The following is a 17,156-nucleotide window of genomic DNA, read 5'->3' as shown; positions in this document are numbered from 1 at the left end:
TAGCTTGTAGCAAGAGGGGAAGCTCTTGCTACTGGCTGTCTCTTGTCCAGCTGTGGTGCCAAGAGGACTTTCCTTAAGAGTGGCTTTGGTGCAGCGTGCTGGTCATGGGTCAGTTCCAGCTGTCCCAGTGGGGGAGCTGTAGGTACAGAAAGTTGGGGCTGGAGCCCAGCTCTAGGCAGGGCTGGGGGCTCTGTGCTTCCCGAAGGATTTGGCCCGAGGAAAACTGGAGAGAAGAGGGCAAGGTGCTGCGGGAGGCGAATTCTGTGCTGCCTCTCTGTTGGGTGTAAGGGAAGTGATGAGGACACGTGAGTCTTTTCATAACCTTCATTTAATTCTTTCATGACATTGGCATGTGTAGAAATGTTACAGGCTCGTTTACAATACTGATAACATTTGCATTGCTGTGTGGGTTAATAGCAAAGCCCTTCATGTCAAGTAGAATACAATCACTTCATTTTTTTAAAAAATATAAAATAATTGCGAACTGTTATTGCTATTAAATTCCTGAGTTATGCTGAGAACATGTTCTCTTCACCTTCATTAGATGCTCCCTGCTGTCAGCAGTGTCTGTTCATCAGCCACAAAGCTCTGTGGTGTGTTATAGAGGGTTCGTCCATGCAAGCTAACAACTGCACGCAGGGAAATTTTCTGTGCAGGAAAAAAGAAAGAAACCACAACTTACCAGGCTTGTCATTTGCTCAGCATGGACAGTTTCAATAGTCAGATGAAAAAACAAAATGCAGATCAGCTCAAGAACTACTAAACCGGCTCCCATACTGTCCTGGATTGCCTCCGCAGTTTGCCTTGCAAGCCTATAGCAAACCTCCCCTGTGACTGGGACAGATCCTGCAAGTGAAGCTGGGTACAGCTAGCCTGGGCTGGGATCTGTGTGTTAACACAGTAGGAATAGATGCTACTGAGGATGAAAGGACCATTTAATGCTGTTCATGCTGCGGCTCTTCCAGCCTCAACAACTGACCCATACTGGTTAGCTCAGAAGCAGGTGAACACAGCCCACCTTGCACCATGTCAGGATATTTAGAGCTCAGAGAAGCAGAGCGCTTAATGTTAACATTCATTTTACCTGAAAGTCACGAATATAGGTGAGGAAAAAGCTGAGGAAGGAGAATGCTAGTGACCACTCTGAGACGGTACTGATGATGTGAGCTGTGTAGCCCTGTATAACAGTGAGAGAGAGGGGGAAAAAGTCAGTATTAGAAAGTCCTCTTGACTCTGTAATGGCACAAAGACAGCTCGCACATATGACATCCTGAATCCACAACTATTCTATTCAGAAAACAAAATTCCTTAGAGTGTCTGGAATCCCTCAGAATGAACTGCTCACTCAGTAGAAGAGTGAGGATAACCAGGAAAACACCAGCTCCACACACCTGAGATCTCTCCCACTGGGAAATGCATATCCGCCTCGCAAAAAATGAAGACTCGATAAAAGCTTGATGTGGCCAGCAACAAAATCCCTTTACAGAAGTAATCCCATCTTCCAAAAAAGTTTGAGGGTCTCCCTGGGTGTGAACAAACCTCACAAACACTCTGTGCTTTACAGAGAGGGAGGGAGGAAAAGCCCTCCAAAAGCAGCCTGCATGATATTTTCTCCAGCAACCTCCCATGCCTCCTGCAGTGACTGGAGAAGGAAGGGCAGGGCCAGGGATGGAGGCAGAGCCACTGAGACCTATGTGCCCTAGCCCCTGTTCTCCGTGCCACTTGGTGTCCCTTAATGCCCAGCACTTACATTTCAATGGCATCCCTAGCATCTGTATCTTTTGGCCTTTTTCTCCACCTTACCCCACTAGATACCCACCTAGCAGCAGTTAGGATCTCTGCTTCACAGCGACCAGCTAGCACGTTTCATTGCTTACAGTTACCTGTAACAGTAACTGGGAACTTCTGATCAGTGTGGACCAGATAGGTGGCTATCCTGACAACCAGTTGAAGCAGTTCAGTTACTGCCCATCAATGAGATTAATTTAAAGTGATGCTTGAAGCTGCAACTGCTTTGCTCAGGACAGCACTTCAGCAAGCAGCTGCATGCTGGCTCAACTGCTAAGGCTCCCTTGTCCTCCCCCATCCCAAGTACATGTCCTGAAAGCACCTAGCTATCTACAACTGCAATAAATTCCCAGATATGTTATTTACCCTGTAACAAACACACATATTTTTTTGCTCTGTTTTGTTTTGTTTTCTTTTTCTACTCACTTTTTCCTCTGGGTCCCAGTGCAACTTTTGCACTAGATTTGTGCCGTACAGGCCACTATACAAGACAAGTGAGGAAACAAACACTAAAGAAATATGTTAAGGAAGATTCAAGACAAAGATTGAGCAACTTGGAAATGTCACACTTGGCTCTGGGTTGTTTCAAGCTGGGTTTGTAAGGAGATTTCTGTGTGTTTTCCACAAGGTCTCCTCAGCATAACAAATAGTAATGGTGATGTTTACAGATTCACGTCATTCTCTTCAACTTGTAGGTTGTTCCAACAGTTGATTTGGATTAATGTCACAGGAAAAGATTAATTCTAAGCTACATCAATCACCCCTGTTCTCTGTACACTGCACCTTGTAATACCTCCTTGATCTAACATAAAATTTCTGTGTTATGTGAACCGTGCTTAGTGCTTTCAGGTTTGCAGTAGTAGTTTCCAGGCTAATAGTGTGTGCCTCCCTTTCTTTGATTGCTTTTCAGCTTCTCAACCACCTTGAACCCCTGGTGTGTGGGTTACAGGCCAAAACAGTGTACTGTTAGCAGCAGTGCCAAGAAGGAGGCTACGAGCATTCCTGCTTCTCTTTCAGTCCACCCAGGGTTCGATAACTGGTCTTGTGCAGCAGCCAAGGAGAAATGCTACATGATAATGATTCCTCATTTCATTAGAGACCTGGGGTATTTCTAGGGTAATAAGATAATGCTTTTTCAATACCTTACAGAGGGAAAGTATGCTACACCAGTGCTACTGCCTTTGCAAGTGAAAATTAGAACATTAAGTTACAAAAGATCTGGTTTTCACATAACTATTAATTTCTTCAATCCTTAATGTGATTAAACACCAAAAGCCTCCTGATGTGCAAGATTATTTTTGGCAGTGAACGAGGCTGACCGTACTGGCACAAACATCTTTGAATGCTCAGACTTTCAAAGCCTATTTAAAACATTGATGTGAATAGTCAAGGGAGCTCTGTTACTGATCCGAATGCAGGACACCCAGCTCACTGCTAATTAAAATGTGCAGCTTTAGTAGCTGTTAGTTTTCTGCCTGAGTTACTACTGCAATGAAAAGAATTTAATGGTTGTGATACAAAATATCTGGCTCCTGTTCTCCACTGGTTACAGAGCAGTTAATTAACTGTTTTGCTTGTTCTGTGTTGACAGTTCTGTCTCACTCCAGCAGTGGATAAGTAGCATTTTTAGATTACCTTCTGTCATTCCGTACCAGAAACAACCAAACAACCATTTTACCTATGGCCCTAGACTTCTTACTATCCTTCCCTTATTACATCATTACATTACTTTGGAACTACTCTAACCATTTCACTTTTATTCCCCTTCCATATACAAATGTATGTACATATCATTATTTTTACAGCTGTCTTTACTTCTCTCTAATTTTGGTTAGACCATATTGATTTAAGAACCTCTAAAGATTTTGGGCTTGTGGATTTTTTGGCATCTGTAAAAGGCTCTTAACTTGAATCAGTTCATATTGTTCCATTTTAGTCTTCTCCAATTGTATTTGTCCCTCAATTGTTCAAAGTCAAAAATACTGTTCTTCCCTGGCACCAACATTTTCTGTTATGGACTGCAATTCTCTGAAGTTTCACAGATGACTTCCTTACTCTGTATCCAGCCTCCTCTTTCTCACTTCTTTATGGAAAACCAGCCTGTGCCCAGATTATATCATCTTGCTGTAGGAATGGGAGCTCAATGATCAGTGATGGTCTGTCAGTGGGAAATGGGCGTATGGTTCAGTGTTAGTTTTGGCTGTCAGCCTAGAAATAAGTAAAATTGTGGGGATTAAATAGGTGGCCTTGATTCAACTGCAGAAGGGACAGCGTTTAGGCAATGATTTTGGACTCATGTCTTTGGAATGTAAATCCTAATGCTTTAAGTGTTGTAGTCCTGTTTGACACAACTGAGTCACAATCTTCAAAACACAACGTTTAGGTCTATCAGGGTGAGCAGAAGAACTGCTGGGGTTGTTTACTGAGTGGTAAATGACTCTGGACAGGAAAAGGCCTCTCTTTCTGAATGGGTTTGCCTTGGTTTCTGCAAAATCCATTCCTGTTTCCAGCACCCAGAATTCAAAGGTAAGGGGAAGGATGGGTTTCAGAGCCAAGGGAAGCTTGTAAGGAACGTGTGTCAGAAACTTGTATCTAGAACTCCAGGATGGGCAGGGGAGGAGCTCAGAGGTCAAATGGCTCTTCTGACTCCACCTTGGCAGTGTGCTCCAGAGTTGTCACTCTGATAAATGCCAGCACTTTAAACGTGCTCCGTGTGCCAGCTGGCATGGTGCACTACTGCTGCACACAGTTGGGTTACTAGCATTCTTTTACGCTGCATTCGGTGCTTCTCTGTTCTAGGTATATCCAACTACAAAACTTGCTGCAGCACTCCTGTCACCAGGGAGCTGACACATTCATTTCTTACCTGGCTTTTTTTCCCCCCATTAAAACCATCGGTCTCTGAAGTACACTTCCCTTTCTCCCTAACAATCACAGTCTACAGTCAGGCCTCTTCGTGAATTCTTATTTTGCGATTTTCAATCTTAGGTGCAGGAGGAAGGGAGAGGAGAGGGGATGATAACTACTCTTGCCTTTTTTATTGGCTTGCGACTCACTAGCTGGCTTAACCTGATGGCTCCCTTCTTCCTAGTTCCCAGGTTGCAAAACTGAACATGAATACTATGATACAAGCTGTGTGTCTAACGATGACAGACCTTCTGTGGCACACTCTGTCGTATTGGCAGGCTAAATAAATGTTGCTGCATTTTGCAGCAAAAGGATACTGCTTGCAATGCTTGAGCTGCACCAGAGTAACACGGTCAGACGGATCCAAAAGATGTCTTTGCTGTGAATTTCTGGCTGCATCAGGTAGGATAGGACGGTCTGAACCAGCATGTAAATGGCTCCAACTCCGAACGTCAGGCAGGCTCCAACCACATGTACGTAGTACAGAACACATTTCTAGGGAAAGAAAGCGCTGCTTGTATAGAACCTGCTTTTGTTTTTTTTAAACTTGGGGAATATTTTCTTTTGTAAATGTTTGACACTCCACCCGCTCAATCATCTTCTCATAGGCTAAGCTAAAGTGTTCAGGACTGTGTCAGCATGTGGATTTTCTTGGAAATCTCAGAGTTAGCTGGAAGCCAGCACCTGCCAGCTCTCTGTATTGCTGTTTTTTGGCAAGTTCTTGCGGCTAAGTTAGAGACCACAACTATATCTTAACTACAGGAATTTATAAAAGCTGCCCTCACTACCACACTGGGTGATAATATAGAAACTGGATGGCGGAATCCCTGCAGCTGCGAAGGGTGCAAGAGTGACAACAGGCTACCTGCTGAACATTTCTATCCCAGGAATTTCTGCATCTATGAAGGATAATGCAATAGAGGACAAACATGATGCACAATCCTAGTCCCCTGCAAAGAAGTTAAAGATAATGAGGTTTAGTGCTGCTCTGAATGACTCCAGTTTGAACAAGCCTTGCTTGTCAAATTAGAATCTTAGAATACTCAGAGGGAACAAGGTGGAATCAAACAGTAATAAACACGTTAGGAGAATCAACTGTCAAATAATAATCATTAAACCTAGAAGCTATTCCAAGAAAAACAATCAAACTCGAAATTTATGTTGTTACAAGCTACGTCACACTCAGTCCTTTCCTCTTATCCCTGACTGAGCAAAGTAGCCAAACACAGCAAATAAAAAGCATCTTGTCAATTGTACACCACATTGGCAGCCCTTCTGCAATCCAATTCTGCAAGTAATCTTTTATGCCCTAATGAATGAGACTATGTATGTTACTGAATAGCTATTAAGATCAGGAATTGGAATCACCCTTTCCTCACAATCTCTGTGCACAGATTAATTAAATGAAATTTAACTGCTGCATCCACAGCAGTATAACAATTTGCATGTGAATAGCCAAGCTGTAAAGGTGTGTGTCCAGTGCTGCTCAGTAAGGTGTCAGCAGAGAGGAATCTTTCTCCGATGTGAGAAATCAATAGCCACAGCCAGAACTGAGCCATAGCACTGGCTGAACACCATAAATCAAAACCCCTCTGAGCCTTGTGCCATCACTTTTACTCCCAACCAGTGAAAGCTTATCTGGGGCTCTGCCTGATGGCTGTTCCCTTTAAGCATCTTTGTACATTTTCAAATTCATTTGTCTTCAGTAACTAGTGGACTTCATAGGCCTTAGCTCCTTTTGCTTCTGGGATGGCCTCTAGACAATCCTCAGCATCACTTGGATATGTAGGTACATCATTTCCACTTTTTTCTTGCTCAAGATTAAATGTCACAGAAACTATATAATAAAGGAACACTCACTTTCTACATTTTGATTATCTACAAGACGTAGATATAACCTCTCCTGACCAGTGGTGGAAGACAATCATGCAGCTAGACACAACCTGGAAGCTCTTGCTTGGTGGTTATGTTGGTAGGGGCTGTGGCCAGTGAGTCTGGCTAGAGTTCTAAAAAATATAGATTGAGGCCTCCAAAAAAAAAAAAGTCAGCATACTGAAGTTTCTGAGACATGGGCTGCTGAAAAAATTGGGAGAGCAGTGCTGTGGGGAAAGGAGATGAGAGAAAAAAAAGGTGGAGATTTCCTGGAGCTTTTCTGTTTTTCTGTTTCGCTTTTTCTTGGCCCTAATCCAGCAGGAGCCACTGCAGCCTCTAGTGGCTAAAGGCACTACTACAGACCCCTGAAAAATCCAGCTCGTAATTAATATGATGAGGCTGGCAAGTACACAACCGTCTTGCGTGTAACAGCCAGCAATCCTGAATCTAGTCCTGCTGATGGTGTGATATGTGAGAATATCTGGTTTTGAAAAAGCAAGGGAAAAAAAATATTGAGGAAAAAACATAGAGACACTGGGAGAAATTCAAAAGCTGGTTGACATTGCAGTGTTTTCAACAATTGCACAGGTTTTGCAGGAAAAGATACCTAGGAGGGAAGATTTTTCAGAGTAAGAGTTCTTGTGGGGTTGGGTGTTTTTGCTGGCTTTACTTCTAGTTCTAACAGTTTTTGACTATTTGACACTTGATTCTCCCGTATTAAAATATGATATAGTTGTGGTCTTCTTATCTGGAGTTAAGGCTTTCAAATCTCCTACAAGGAGATGCAAGATGAGTTTGCTTCTTGCAAAACTTCTGATTTTTGTTTTTAAATGGCTTTGAATTTTGTGAATGTCTGCTCACAAATTCCAGTGGATAAAGCAAATAAAAAATATGTAAAGAAATTCCAAACTATTAACAGTTCTCTATAGGGAATTTGATTAAAAAAAAAAAAGTTTTTCCTCAAAAGTTTTGCCTTTAATAACCCCCCAGTTACTGAGACAGGTATCTCAGTAAACAAACAAACAGAACTCTGGACAGGTTCAAAACATTGCAAGCAAAGCACAAACCTGGAAATTTGCAATAATACAAAGTCCAAAACAGCTTATCAGTCCTAGTGTCAGGCCGATCTTATTAAGCTTGATGATCTTGGATTTTTCTGGATTCAAAGCATAAACTTGCTTATAACGGACATACATGGTAGCCACACCTGCAAATGAAAATCACAAATGTGTTTAAGATTTTAAGCTGTCAAGTAAACTGTTTTGTTTGAACGGCGAAGATGCTGAGTGACAGTAGCATCTATTTAAAATACCAAAACTGTCTTAGGAATAGGACAGTTGAGAATTCGGAAGCCAAAACTGAAATAACTTATTGGATTTTTCTTAGAATCATAGAATCATTAAGGTTGGAAAATACCTTATCTCTTTCACTTGAAAAACATATTGTTTTTTCCCCTCTCCGTAACTGCAGCACAAGTAAGATGACTGCCTTAACTCTGCATTTCTATTTCTCGTAACAGTTTCTTTGTTTGTCTTTTTTAAATGTATTTTTGGCCTTCTGGAATCTGCAATTGTCATGCTGGCTTTGTGGGTAAATCCCTGCAATATACTTTTCTCTGAATTACTTAAGAGAACTAGGATTAATTGCTTAAAATTTAGCTTTTGATGAGAATTATGGGATGTTTTAATGATCTGAATAAGGAAACCATTTCAAATGCTGTGCATCACAGAACTGCATGCAGTTTGCCATGGACAGCTTTCTATACTCACCCAAGAAAGCCGAAATATTTAACATGATCCCAAACAAGCATCTTTCTGGAGGTATTGTCCCTGTATCACTGGAAGAGATGAATGGAGTGATACATATCTATATTAAAAATACTTGCAATACAACTTTAGTTATTTCAGTCTGCAAAGAAACCATAAGAAAGCTTGTAAAAACCCTCCCAGCTATTTTTCACTGTTTTCATTACTCAAACAATACTGTACTCGTTTCTAGAGCTCTAGAAATACATGTAAGCACAGTGAAAACTGCTATCCTTAGAACAAGAAATTAATGTGCTTGGTATAGCTATTCCTTTTATTCTGATCTTAATTCCACAATAAAAGGTGAATAAAGAGTATTAAAACTGGGAAATGAAGAACCTGGAAATCTGAAAGACCAAAATTAAGGCCATACATACAGCTTTGATGGTATGCAGTTGGCACTGTAGATTACAGTACAGCTTTACTGACAAAACCAAGCCTGGAGAGAGCAAGACGCTGTTCTCCAAACAGGGCTGGAGACTCACCCCCAGATTTCTTGTTCATTATCACTTTAAGGATACATTCATAGAACCACAGCATAAAGGACAGATTAGATAGACAGAGAGCTTTGAATAGACTTACGAATTTGTTTAGCAATTTGTAGGCAACTTTAGAACTGGAGCTGTTGGGTAAAAGCTGGTATTTAAAGTTTGGAGTTGGGGAAGAATTCAGAAGCGTGAGAGGCCAATTCAATACTGTGATACAGTTATCAGGGCATTGTCTGCACATTACTAACCTGATGTAGGGCACCAGAGGGTCAACGTGGTGTAGGACGATAGCGGTGATGTATGAAAACACGAAAGTTGCAGCTGACCAAACAACCAAAGACGCAGGCAAGAAAGAGAGTCCTTGCTGGAACCACCACATTGCAGAGCTGACTTCTAACCTCTGAACACTGTGAGGAATTGAATAAAAAGGTTTACTGAGAATTTTTTTTGAGGCAAGCTGCCTATTCATACAGTCTACCATTGTTGTCAAGGATGACTCTTCTTTACAAAGGCTATGCCAAGGTGAAGTGGATTTGATGTTGCTCTCAGACCTGTCTTGCAAACCCAATGTGAGATTTGACTTCACAGTACGGAAGCAATCACAAAGAAGCAGAAATAATATCTGGAAGCGTTCACTCTGAAATTCTTAGGAGATCATGAGAAAAGAAACCAGTAGAGCCACTTTACTGTGCATCTCAGCATTTGCAGCTGCCAGGAAAAGGTCAAGAGAGTCACTATGAATAACTGACTATTTTCTTCTTACCCTTGTGTCATAAAATCACAGAATCATCTAGGTTGGAAAAGACCTTCAAGATCACCAAGTCATAACACCATGTTAGAATTAGTGATGCTGACAGAGAATGTGTCCCAATAGTGACACTTTAACTGATAATGGCTGTTGTAAAGCCTAAAATTTCCACTAGCAAACAACTGGGTAGAAAATGACCCAAAATTATTTTAATATCTGTACTCATTTAGTACCTGTCATGATGTGTGACTCAACATCTGTTACAAGCATCACTTAAATAAGCTCACAGATATCTACGAGCAAAAGCTGACTGCTACCATCTGTAACCTTCAGCCTCGAGGACTGCCTATTCCAGGTGGTAGTGTAGCAGCTGCTTTGTCTTTAAAGGTGTGAGAAAAAGGCCCATCTACAGTGGTGTTACACTGCTACCTCTGTCCAGTTCTGTAAGCCCCAGCCTGAGAGCAGCTCTGTGCCTCTGCCACCGGCGGTCAGAGCAGTAACGTGCAGCTGTGTCACCCCAGCGAGTTCACAAAACCGGGCTCCTCTTTGCGCTGCTGCTAGAGGGAAGGAGCTTCCTACTGGCTTCAGATATGAAGTTGAGCTGAATTGATTTCTGATTTTGGAATCACAAAATGCCTGAGGTTGGTGGGGATGTCTGGGTTCATCTCCAAGCCCCAGCTCCAGCAAGGCCACCCAGAGCAGGGTGCCCAGGACCATGTGCAGATGGCTTCATGAGATCTCCAAGGAGGAGGCTCCACAACCTCTCTGGGCAAGCTGTGCCAGTGCTCAGTCACCTTCACAGTACAGAAATGCTTCGTGATGCCCAGACAGAGCCTCCCATGGTTCAGTTTGTGCTCACTGCCTCTTGTCCTGGCACTGGGCACCAGAGAGGAGCCAGGATCTGTCTTCTCTGTGCCCTCCCTTCAGGTATTTGTACGAATTGATGAGAACCCTCTAGAGGGTTTATTTTATGGGCTATGCTGGGGTCTGCATTTTATGCACAGAATGATACTCTGCTGACAGCATTCCCTTAAACTTACACCACTGAGAAGAGAGTACAGGAAGTGTTTAAGCATAGGTGAAACTGAAGCCTGTGAATGCAATATGAGACAGGGAAAATGAGAAGAACAAATAATAGAGTACAGATCCAAGGGCATCCAAAGATCAAACACTGTGTGAGAAAAGGAAAATAACATTACAAGACAAAACAGGAATAAGTGCAGGACTGAGAGGTCTTAGGAGGTGTGAATTGCTTGGAGTGTGAGAGACTCGAAAAAAAAAAGGAGAAAAGGATAAGAAGCATGAAGATTGGAAAGTCTCATGGGAGGAAAAAGGAAGTTGGAACAAAAATGGGTGAATTTTGCACCAGATCAGAGCCAATCACCTTCTTTACATCTCACTCTGTAGCACTCATCTCTCTGCTGATGCAGCCGTACTGCACAGGTGCTATTTGATCACAAGCATGTCTTTCCAGGGTGTATCGTTTTGCTGACCTTCTCTAGTAAGCATGTCTAGGTGAGTTTGCAGGAGGCCAGTTCAATAGATTCATCAGACAATGCGTAACAATGAATAATGAACATTGCTCATTCACCAGAAACTGGTTGCTGTTCTGTGTTTGTGCTTCTTTTAAGCCTACAAAATTAGTGGTTCAAGCCCTTGAAAAGAATATGTAATTACATAAAATTAAAGGTTCAGCTGCTTGTCAGGAAGATGCTAGGTAACAGATAAACAAAGGATGTGGTTAATAAGAATGGAGTGATGTAGTTGCTTACTTTCTGACCCTTAAACTTTCATTTTTAAACTAAATACAACATAACATTTGCCTTCTCATGTTGATTTTTATTTTACGACTGTAATGCAATAAAAATAGTAATCAATATAGGTTCACAATCACATCTCTCATATGAATAAATCGGGAATTTGCATGAAAGAGAAATGTGTTTTGCACAGCATTCTCTGTTACAGGTGTTATATGCCTGGGTATGTAACTCAAAACTTCAAGTGGTCAATCTGATGCTTGGATTTTAATTTTCCTTTAACATTTAAATGTTTATAGCCTTAGATTTATTTCTGAGCTAATAGATTTGCATGAAACCAACCAACCAACCAGCCACACACCTGTGAATGAGGACGTCAAAAGAAATGTCACCTCAAGAGTAATCCAAAGTCATCTTCCTGAAGTTCTCTGTTTGCTTCATTTTTTTCCTTAATCTTTGAGATAGAAAGGAAAAGAATCAAGATGTGTTACTTCTAAACATTTTACTCTATATTGTTTATTCTCTTTCTTAGCACCTTCTATTAGTCATTGCCATGGACAGGATACTGGATTAGATGGACTTTTGGCCTGACTCAAGAAGTTTTTTCTATGTTCCCAGTGGTTTAAAAAATGAAGCACGTGCATGATGGGATGGTAGCAATGAGGGAAAACGGGTGTTGAGGACTTTTGGATTCACAGGACCTTTCTATAGAACGATTTAACTTGAAATGAGAAGCTTCCAGGAAAAAAATAGGCTGCAGCTGTTCCAATGCAACTAAAACCAATGCCTACATCACTTTTTTCACATGAGGAAGGGGACAAAGCGTGGTGTCTTCCTGTTTCATTGTGAATGGGCGTCCTGACATGATGCTGGTGCTGTGCTAAGTATGTGGTAGGATGAGTGCTGAAGCACAGCAGCACACAACCTGCATTTAAACAGAGATCCCACAGCTCCTGTCTTCTCTTCACATGCTGCCATTTTCATACACCAGAGAAGCTGTTGGAGATGAGACACTGCGCTGCGTTCCTGATAGCTGGTGAAATCTGTGAGCTTGCACAGCTGTTTGCAATAGGTGGGTGCTGGGCAGCTTTGGGGTACCAGCACCATGTGGACTGGTAGGGGCAAGTGACACAAGGCAAATTCTCTGCCCGTTGGAGTATTTGCACACGTAGACAGGTAAATTAATCTGGGCTAAGGTGAGGTTAGTAAAGCAGAGCTGCTGCTCCTGACGTGCCCCCTGGGTGTTGCTCTCCCCACACAGAAGGGTGTCCATGCTCACCAGCAGTGTCTGCTCCCTGCTGCTGACCAGCCTCCGTCAGTCAGGACCGGGAATCACAACCCATCCCGTCACAGCCTGCAGCTATGGCCTGGGCACAAATTACCACCGTTTTCATGTGGTCAGGTGTGCAGAGCAGTGCGGTTGCTGCAGGAACACTCAGAGCTGTGGCCAGGAAGACTTCTTACCGTGCATACAGCCGCGGGCTGGCACACCTGAACGGCCTGGGGATCAGAGCTGGGTTGTGCCCTGCTTCTGCCCTTCCGTGGGTACAGCCCCTGCCAAACTCGCCTGATGATAAAACCGCTTTGTAAATTTTGTCCGCTAAATTCTCCTTCTCAGCTCTGTCAAGGTCTGTCCTGAATTCTTCTCATCTCCTTTCATCTTCTTTGATGTTTGAAGCTTTTTCAGGGTAATCAAGTCATTTTTCTCGCCGTTATGCGGGCAGACTGTATGCACCGGGCATGGGCTTTGCTCTACGCAGATCGCTGCATGCGCTTACGGCGCTGCCTGCTCGACAAAGCTTCAGGCTGAAGCCTCGTCGTGTCCCTGCCAGCTCATGGGGCTCTGAAGCAGGAGTGGCTGGGCGGGCACGGCGCACAAAAAGGCATCTCAGAGCGCTGGCGGCAGGACGGGATTGCCTTGCAATTTGTCAGCTGGACAGCACTAAAATAAGTTATTATTAGCGCCTCATCCTGCCCTATTGTTTTCAACAGTAGGAAATAAAGCATGCTCAACCTCCTTGTTTTTTCAGCTAGGTCCTTTGCCAGCTGATTATATAATGGCAGTGGATGGCCTCTCTTTCCAAGTATGCTTTCTTAAACGTTTATCCCAATTTGCAGGCATTTCTGTGTCCTAAAGCAGGGGGTCAAGCCCCAGATCAACTGTCACAGGTCCTTCCTGTGGTGGATATTATTAAATTATTACCAAGAGCAAGTCAAGCGCTTTAAAAATAAGTATCTCTGAGGTTTTTCTTTAAATGCAGGAAGTGTGCACCAGCATCTGCACATGCTTGACTTCAGCATGTGGAATAGAAACTACAGATGTAATGAAAACGAAAGGTGACTGAGACTATTCATGGCAGAAAGTTAACATAATGCTGAAAAGATGGCTGAAAGTATGTGTGGAAATTTGCAAATTTCTACATTAACGCTGACAACCCGGCTGTCAGCCTGCCTCTGCCCTGCTCTCCCAGCACACAGGCAGAGGTGAGGCCACACTAAGGGACAGCAAAACCCTCCAAGGCTGCATTGAAGGAAGAAAGAGAAAGCAAATTGCTGCGTGCGCTCCTAGGTGAGCACAAAGGTTGGACGGGGACAAGCCACGGAGGGACCTGAATACGTTCATTTGTGCAACTTACTGCCGGGGTCAGCCCGACACCAGCGGGTAAAGGTCGCTAATCCCCCAGGGACTAGGAGCAAGGAGGTAGGAACCGTGTCGGCTTTGCAGGGTAACGATGGGTGACTCATTTTGAGCAGTTTTCTTAGTAGAGATGCCAAAAAAAAATTCGCTATTAATTCCGTACACGCAGCTGAGCTTCCAGAGGGCCGAGGCCAGGCCCCCCACATGGTGCTGAGCCTGTGGCACAACCAGGGGAGAAGCAGGGGGGCACGGGCACCGTGCTGCTGGGACGTACCCGTGCCGATGCCGGTGTCGATGCCGGTTTTCGAGCCGTGATGTCCCGGTGGCAGCTCGTCCCTCAGGCTGACCTCGGGCACTCGGACCCGGGACGAAGCGGGCTGGGGCTGCCGGGGGGCAGCCGCTGAAGTCCGGGAGTGCTGCGGGCAGAGCGGGGACACGGCGGGGCTGGGGGCGCTGGGGGGACTGGGGGTGACTGGGAGGACTGGGGGAGGTTGGGGGAGTTTGGGGAGGGCTGGGGGTGAGGGGAGAGGGCTGGGGTGGGAGGGGGGCAGCTGGGGGGGCAACAGGGGAGGGCTGAGGAGGGAGGGGGCAACTTGGGGGGGAGCGGGGGGAGAAGGGGAGGGAGGGGGGCAGCAGGAGGGGGCTGAGGTGGGGGTCTCGGGGGTCCCGATGGGGGCACTGGGGGGGTCTCGGGGGCAGCCCGGGGTGTGTGTGGGGGACCCGGGGGGGCCGGGCTGGGGGTCACCGGCGGGAGCGACCCCAGGGTAAGGGGGGCTGGGCGGGACGGGGGGACCCTGAGGGGTCCCCTGGGGGCTCTCCCTCCCCCCCCCCCCCCAGCGCTTTTACCTCGGCCGCTCCCGCGCCGGCCCCGCGGCGGTGCCGCCCCGAGCCCCGCCCCCCCGCAGGGCCCCGCCTCCAGCCCCGCCCCCTCCCGACAGCATCGCCCCGCCCCAAGCCCCGCCCCCCTCCCAGCCCTCGCCCCGCCCCCCTCCCCCTCTCGCTTTCCGGCCGTCGCAAAAGGTGTCGCAAAGGCGCCGCCCGGGCGAGGAGCTGAGGTAAGGCCAAGCCGCCTCCTCCCCGCTTCCCTCCCGGTTCCCCGCGGCTCCTCCGGGGCTCGGCCCGGTGTAGGGCGTGCGGGACCGGCCTCGGGGCCGTGCTGCGGGTGGGCATGGGGCTGGGCGCCCCCCCTCTGGCCGGGCTGCACCGCACCGAGGCCGCCTTCCCCGGGCCGGGGCTGAGCCCGAGGCTGGGCCCTGCCCCCGCCCCCCGCCTCTGCCCCCTCCGACCCCTCCCTGACCCCGGTGGGAGCCCCGCGGGGCGGCTCGGCCCGGTTCGGCCTGGGGCCGGGCCCCCTGGGGGGTCAGTGAGGCGGGTCCCCGTCTTAGCGGGCTCCGGCCGAAGCAGGGCTCAGTGTGCTGGCTTTCTCCTCTTCCCCTCGCGGTTTTCTCCGTGGGAAATTGCCCTAATTAAGCAGCGGAGGGTGGAAGCGAGAGCGCTTGGTGTTGTGCCACAGCTGACCTTTGGTTTACTTAGCTTGTTTTCCCTGCTCGGTGTGTGACTTGCTCGCGGTCCCAGGGATAACTTATCTTCCTCTCATGGACTTCATTCTGCTTAGCAGTTAGGGTTATTTACTTACTTAGGTTGACTGTACTAGATAAATACCAGACCTTCCTTTGTAGCCTTCCTTCCTTGTATTTCTCTGCTTGTCTGTGTGCACACATGCCAGGAGAGAGGCTGCACCACAAGGCTCCTTGTTGGCACTGGGAATGCTGTTTGTAGCCCCACATCTTCTCACAGCTGGTGTCTGTAGGCTGCCTCCGACCAGCTAAAGCTTCACAGCTCTGGCATGTTCTTGCCTGTCTTAAGTATTGAATAGACAATGAGCTTTCACCTGATTTAGGTTGGACAAGAAAACAGCCACCATGGCAAAACTGATACAAGCATTTCTCAGATCACTGTTTCTTACAACTGCCTTTAAGTGGTTGCTGCTCCTCAGCAAAGAGGCAAAGCTGCTTCAAAGCTGTTTAACTTAAGATTTCTCTGTATTTGTTCTGTTCTTAGCGCTATCAATTGATAAGCTAAGCAGGGCGCATCAGTTACACATCACTCACTCTCCCAGGAGAGCGATGTGCAGGGCTGAGTGTGCTGTGGTCTGTAACGCAAGTCAGTGGTGTGGTGTAAGCTTCTGCTGCTGCTGCTGAAATTTAGGCTGGTGATTGCAGGATATTTGCTTCAGTAGGCAGCAGGAAAGGAGAACAAGTGCAACTTATTATTTTATAACTGTGTTGAGAACAGTTGCTTCCTGTCTTTCCTCAGCAATTCTCCAAATATCTCTTCTAAGGGAGTGCTCTTATAAAATCTTCTTTGGTTTGCTGGCGGATAAAACACTCTGTGGAGCATTGCTTAGAAAGTTCTGGTACCTTTAAATCCCCCCATGTTCTTCACCTTCAGTATGTCTCACCCCTTTATGTTGCAGGGTCTTATGATTCTCCGTAACAGCTGTTATCTGCCAAATAAAAATTCTGACGCCACCCGATCCATGAGCGGGCATCGAAACCTCAAGAGGCGATGTGGGGAGTCACATCTGGAATCCCCCGCGGGCTGTGGACACGGTCCTGCCGCTGGCTGCGTGTTAAGCAAACTAGTTCAGCTGCCTACACCTCCCCTGTCAAAGCACCAGCTAAAACGGTTAGAAGAACACAAATACCAGAGCGCTGGACGATCGCTGCTTGAACCTCTAATGCAAGGTTACTGGGAATGGTTAGTCGGAAGAGTTCCAGCCTGGATTGCCCCGAATCTGATCACCATCATTGGACTGTTAATAAATATCTTTACAACTCTGCTATTAGTATATTACTGCCCAACAGCTACAGAGCAGGTAAGTGGTGGGCTTCTGTCGGCCTTTGAGGCAGCTGCTGCGATCGGGCAGCAGTTGGCTCTGCTCCCTGGTGGGCTCCTGTGTTTGTGGGAGCTGTTCCTCCCTACCTAGCCCACGGCCCTGGTACGTTTAGGCTGTTCTCTGTGAATGGTTTTAATGCCTGGGCATCTAAATGAGTGCCTGCATGCAAAAGGAGCATGTGGGGATTTGGGGTTAGCATGCTGCTTGCTGAGTGACATAACTGGGTTCCCCGGAGGGCTGATGGAAGGGATGCC

At 46.0% G+C, this 17,156-nt stretch overlaps 2 protein-coding genes across 3 annotated transcripts in view; one reads left to right on the top strand and one right to left on the bottom strand.

The window, feature by feature from the left end:
* Positions 1-310: 310 nt before the first annotated feature.
* Positions 311-14,899, bottom strand: DRAM2 (DNA damage regulated autophagy modulator 2). The gene is made up of 10 exons (XM_032203171.1): positions 14,850-14,899; positions 14,278-14,419; positions 11,727-11,819; positions 9,109-9,267; positions 8,337-8,404; positions 7,635-7,774; positions 5,013-5,190; positions 2,215-2,297; positions 1,085-1,177; positions 311-648 (listed from the first exon to the last, which is right to left on the bottom strand). Exons 4-10 carry the CDS (start codon positions 9,237-9,239, stop codon positions 541-543), a joined length of 801 nt encoding a protein of 266 aa, XP_032059062.1. The 5' UTR covers positions 9,240-9,267; positions 11,727-11,819; positions 14,278-14,419; positions 14,850-14,899; the 3' UTR covers positions 311-540.
* Positions 14,900-15,002: 103 nt separating this feature from the next.
* Positions 15,003-17,156, top strand: part of CEPT1 (choline/ethanolamine phosphotransferase 1) — a 30,656-nt gene continuing 28,502 nt past the window's right edge. For both annotated transcript variants that reach the window (XM_032203136.1, XM_032203137.1), the window contains exons 1-2: positions 15,003-15,058; positions 16,480-16,881. In XM_032203136.1, the coding sequence (XP_032059027.1) occupies positions 16,486-16,881 (396 nt within the window). In that variant the 5' untranslated portion in view covers positions 15,003-15,058; positions 16,480-16,485. The remainder of the gene's footprint in view (positions 15,059-16,479; positions 16,882-17,156) is intronic.

Source organism: Aythya fuligula, chromosome 25, assembly GCF_009819795.1.
Source record: "Aythya fuligula isolate bAytFul2 chromosome 25, bAytFul2.pri, whole genome shotgun sequence".
NCBI lineage: Eukaryota > Metazoa > Chordata > Aves > Anseriformes > Anatidae > Aythya > Aythya fuligula.
This window is presented reverse-complemented; position numbering and strand designations above follow the sequence as displayed.

Excerpts from the sequence above, each read along its gene's own strand:
- DRAM2 (XM_032203171.1), bottom strand. The coding sequence starts at position 9,239 with ATGTGGTGGTTCCAGCAAGGACTCTCTTTCTTGCCTGCGTCTTTGGTT. Across the intron at positions 5,191-7,634 it reads GTATTATTGCAAATTTCCAG|AAATGTGTTCTGTACTACGT; the intron begins GTTTGTGCTTTG and ends TTCTTTCCCTAG. Across the intron at positions 1,178-2,214 it reads ACTGGGACCCAGAGGAAAAA|GGCTACACAGCTCACATCAT; the intron begins GTGAGTAGAAAA and ends ACTGTTATACAG.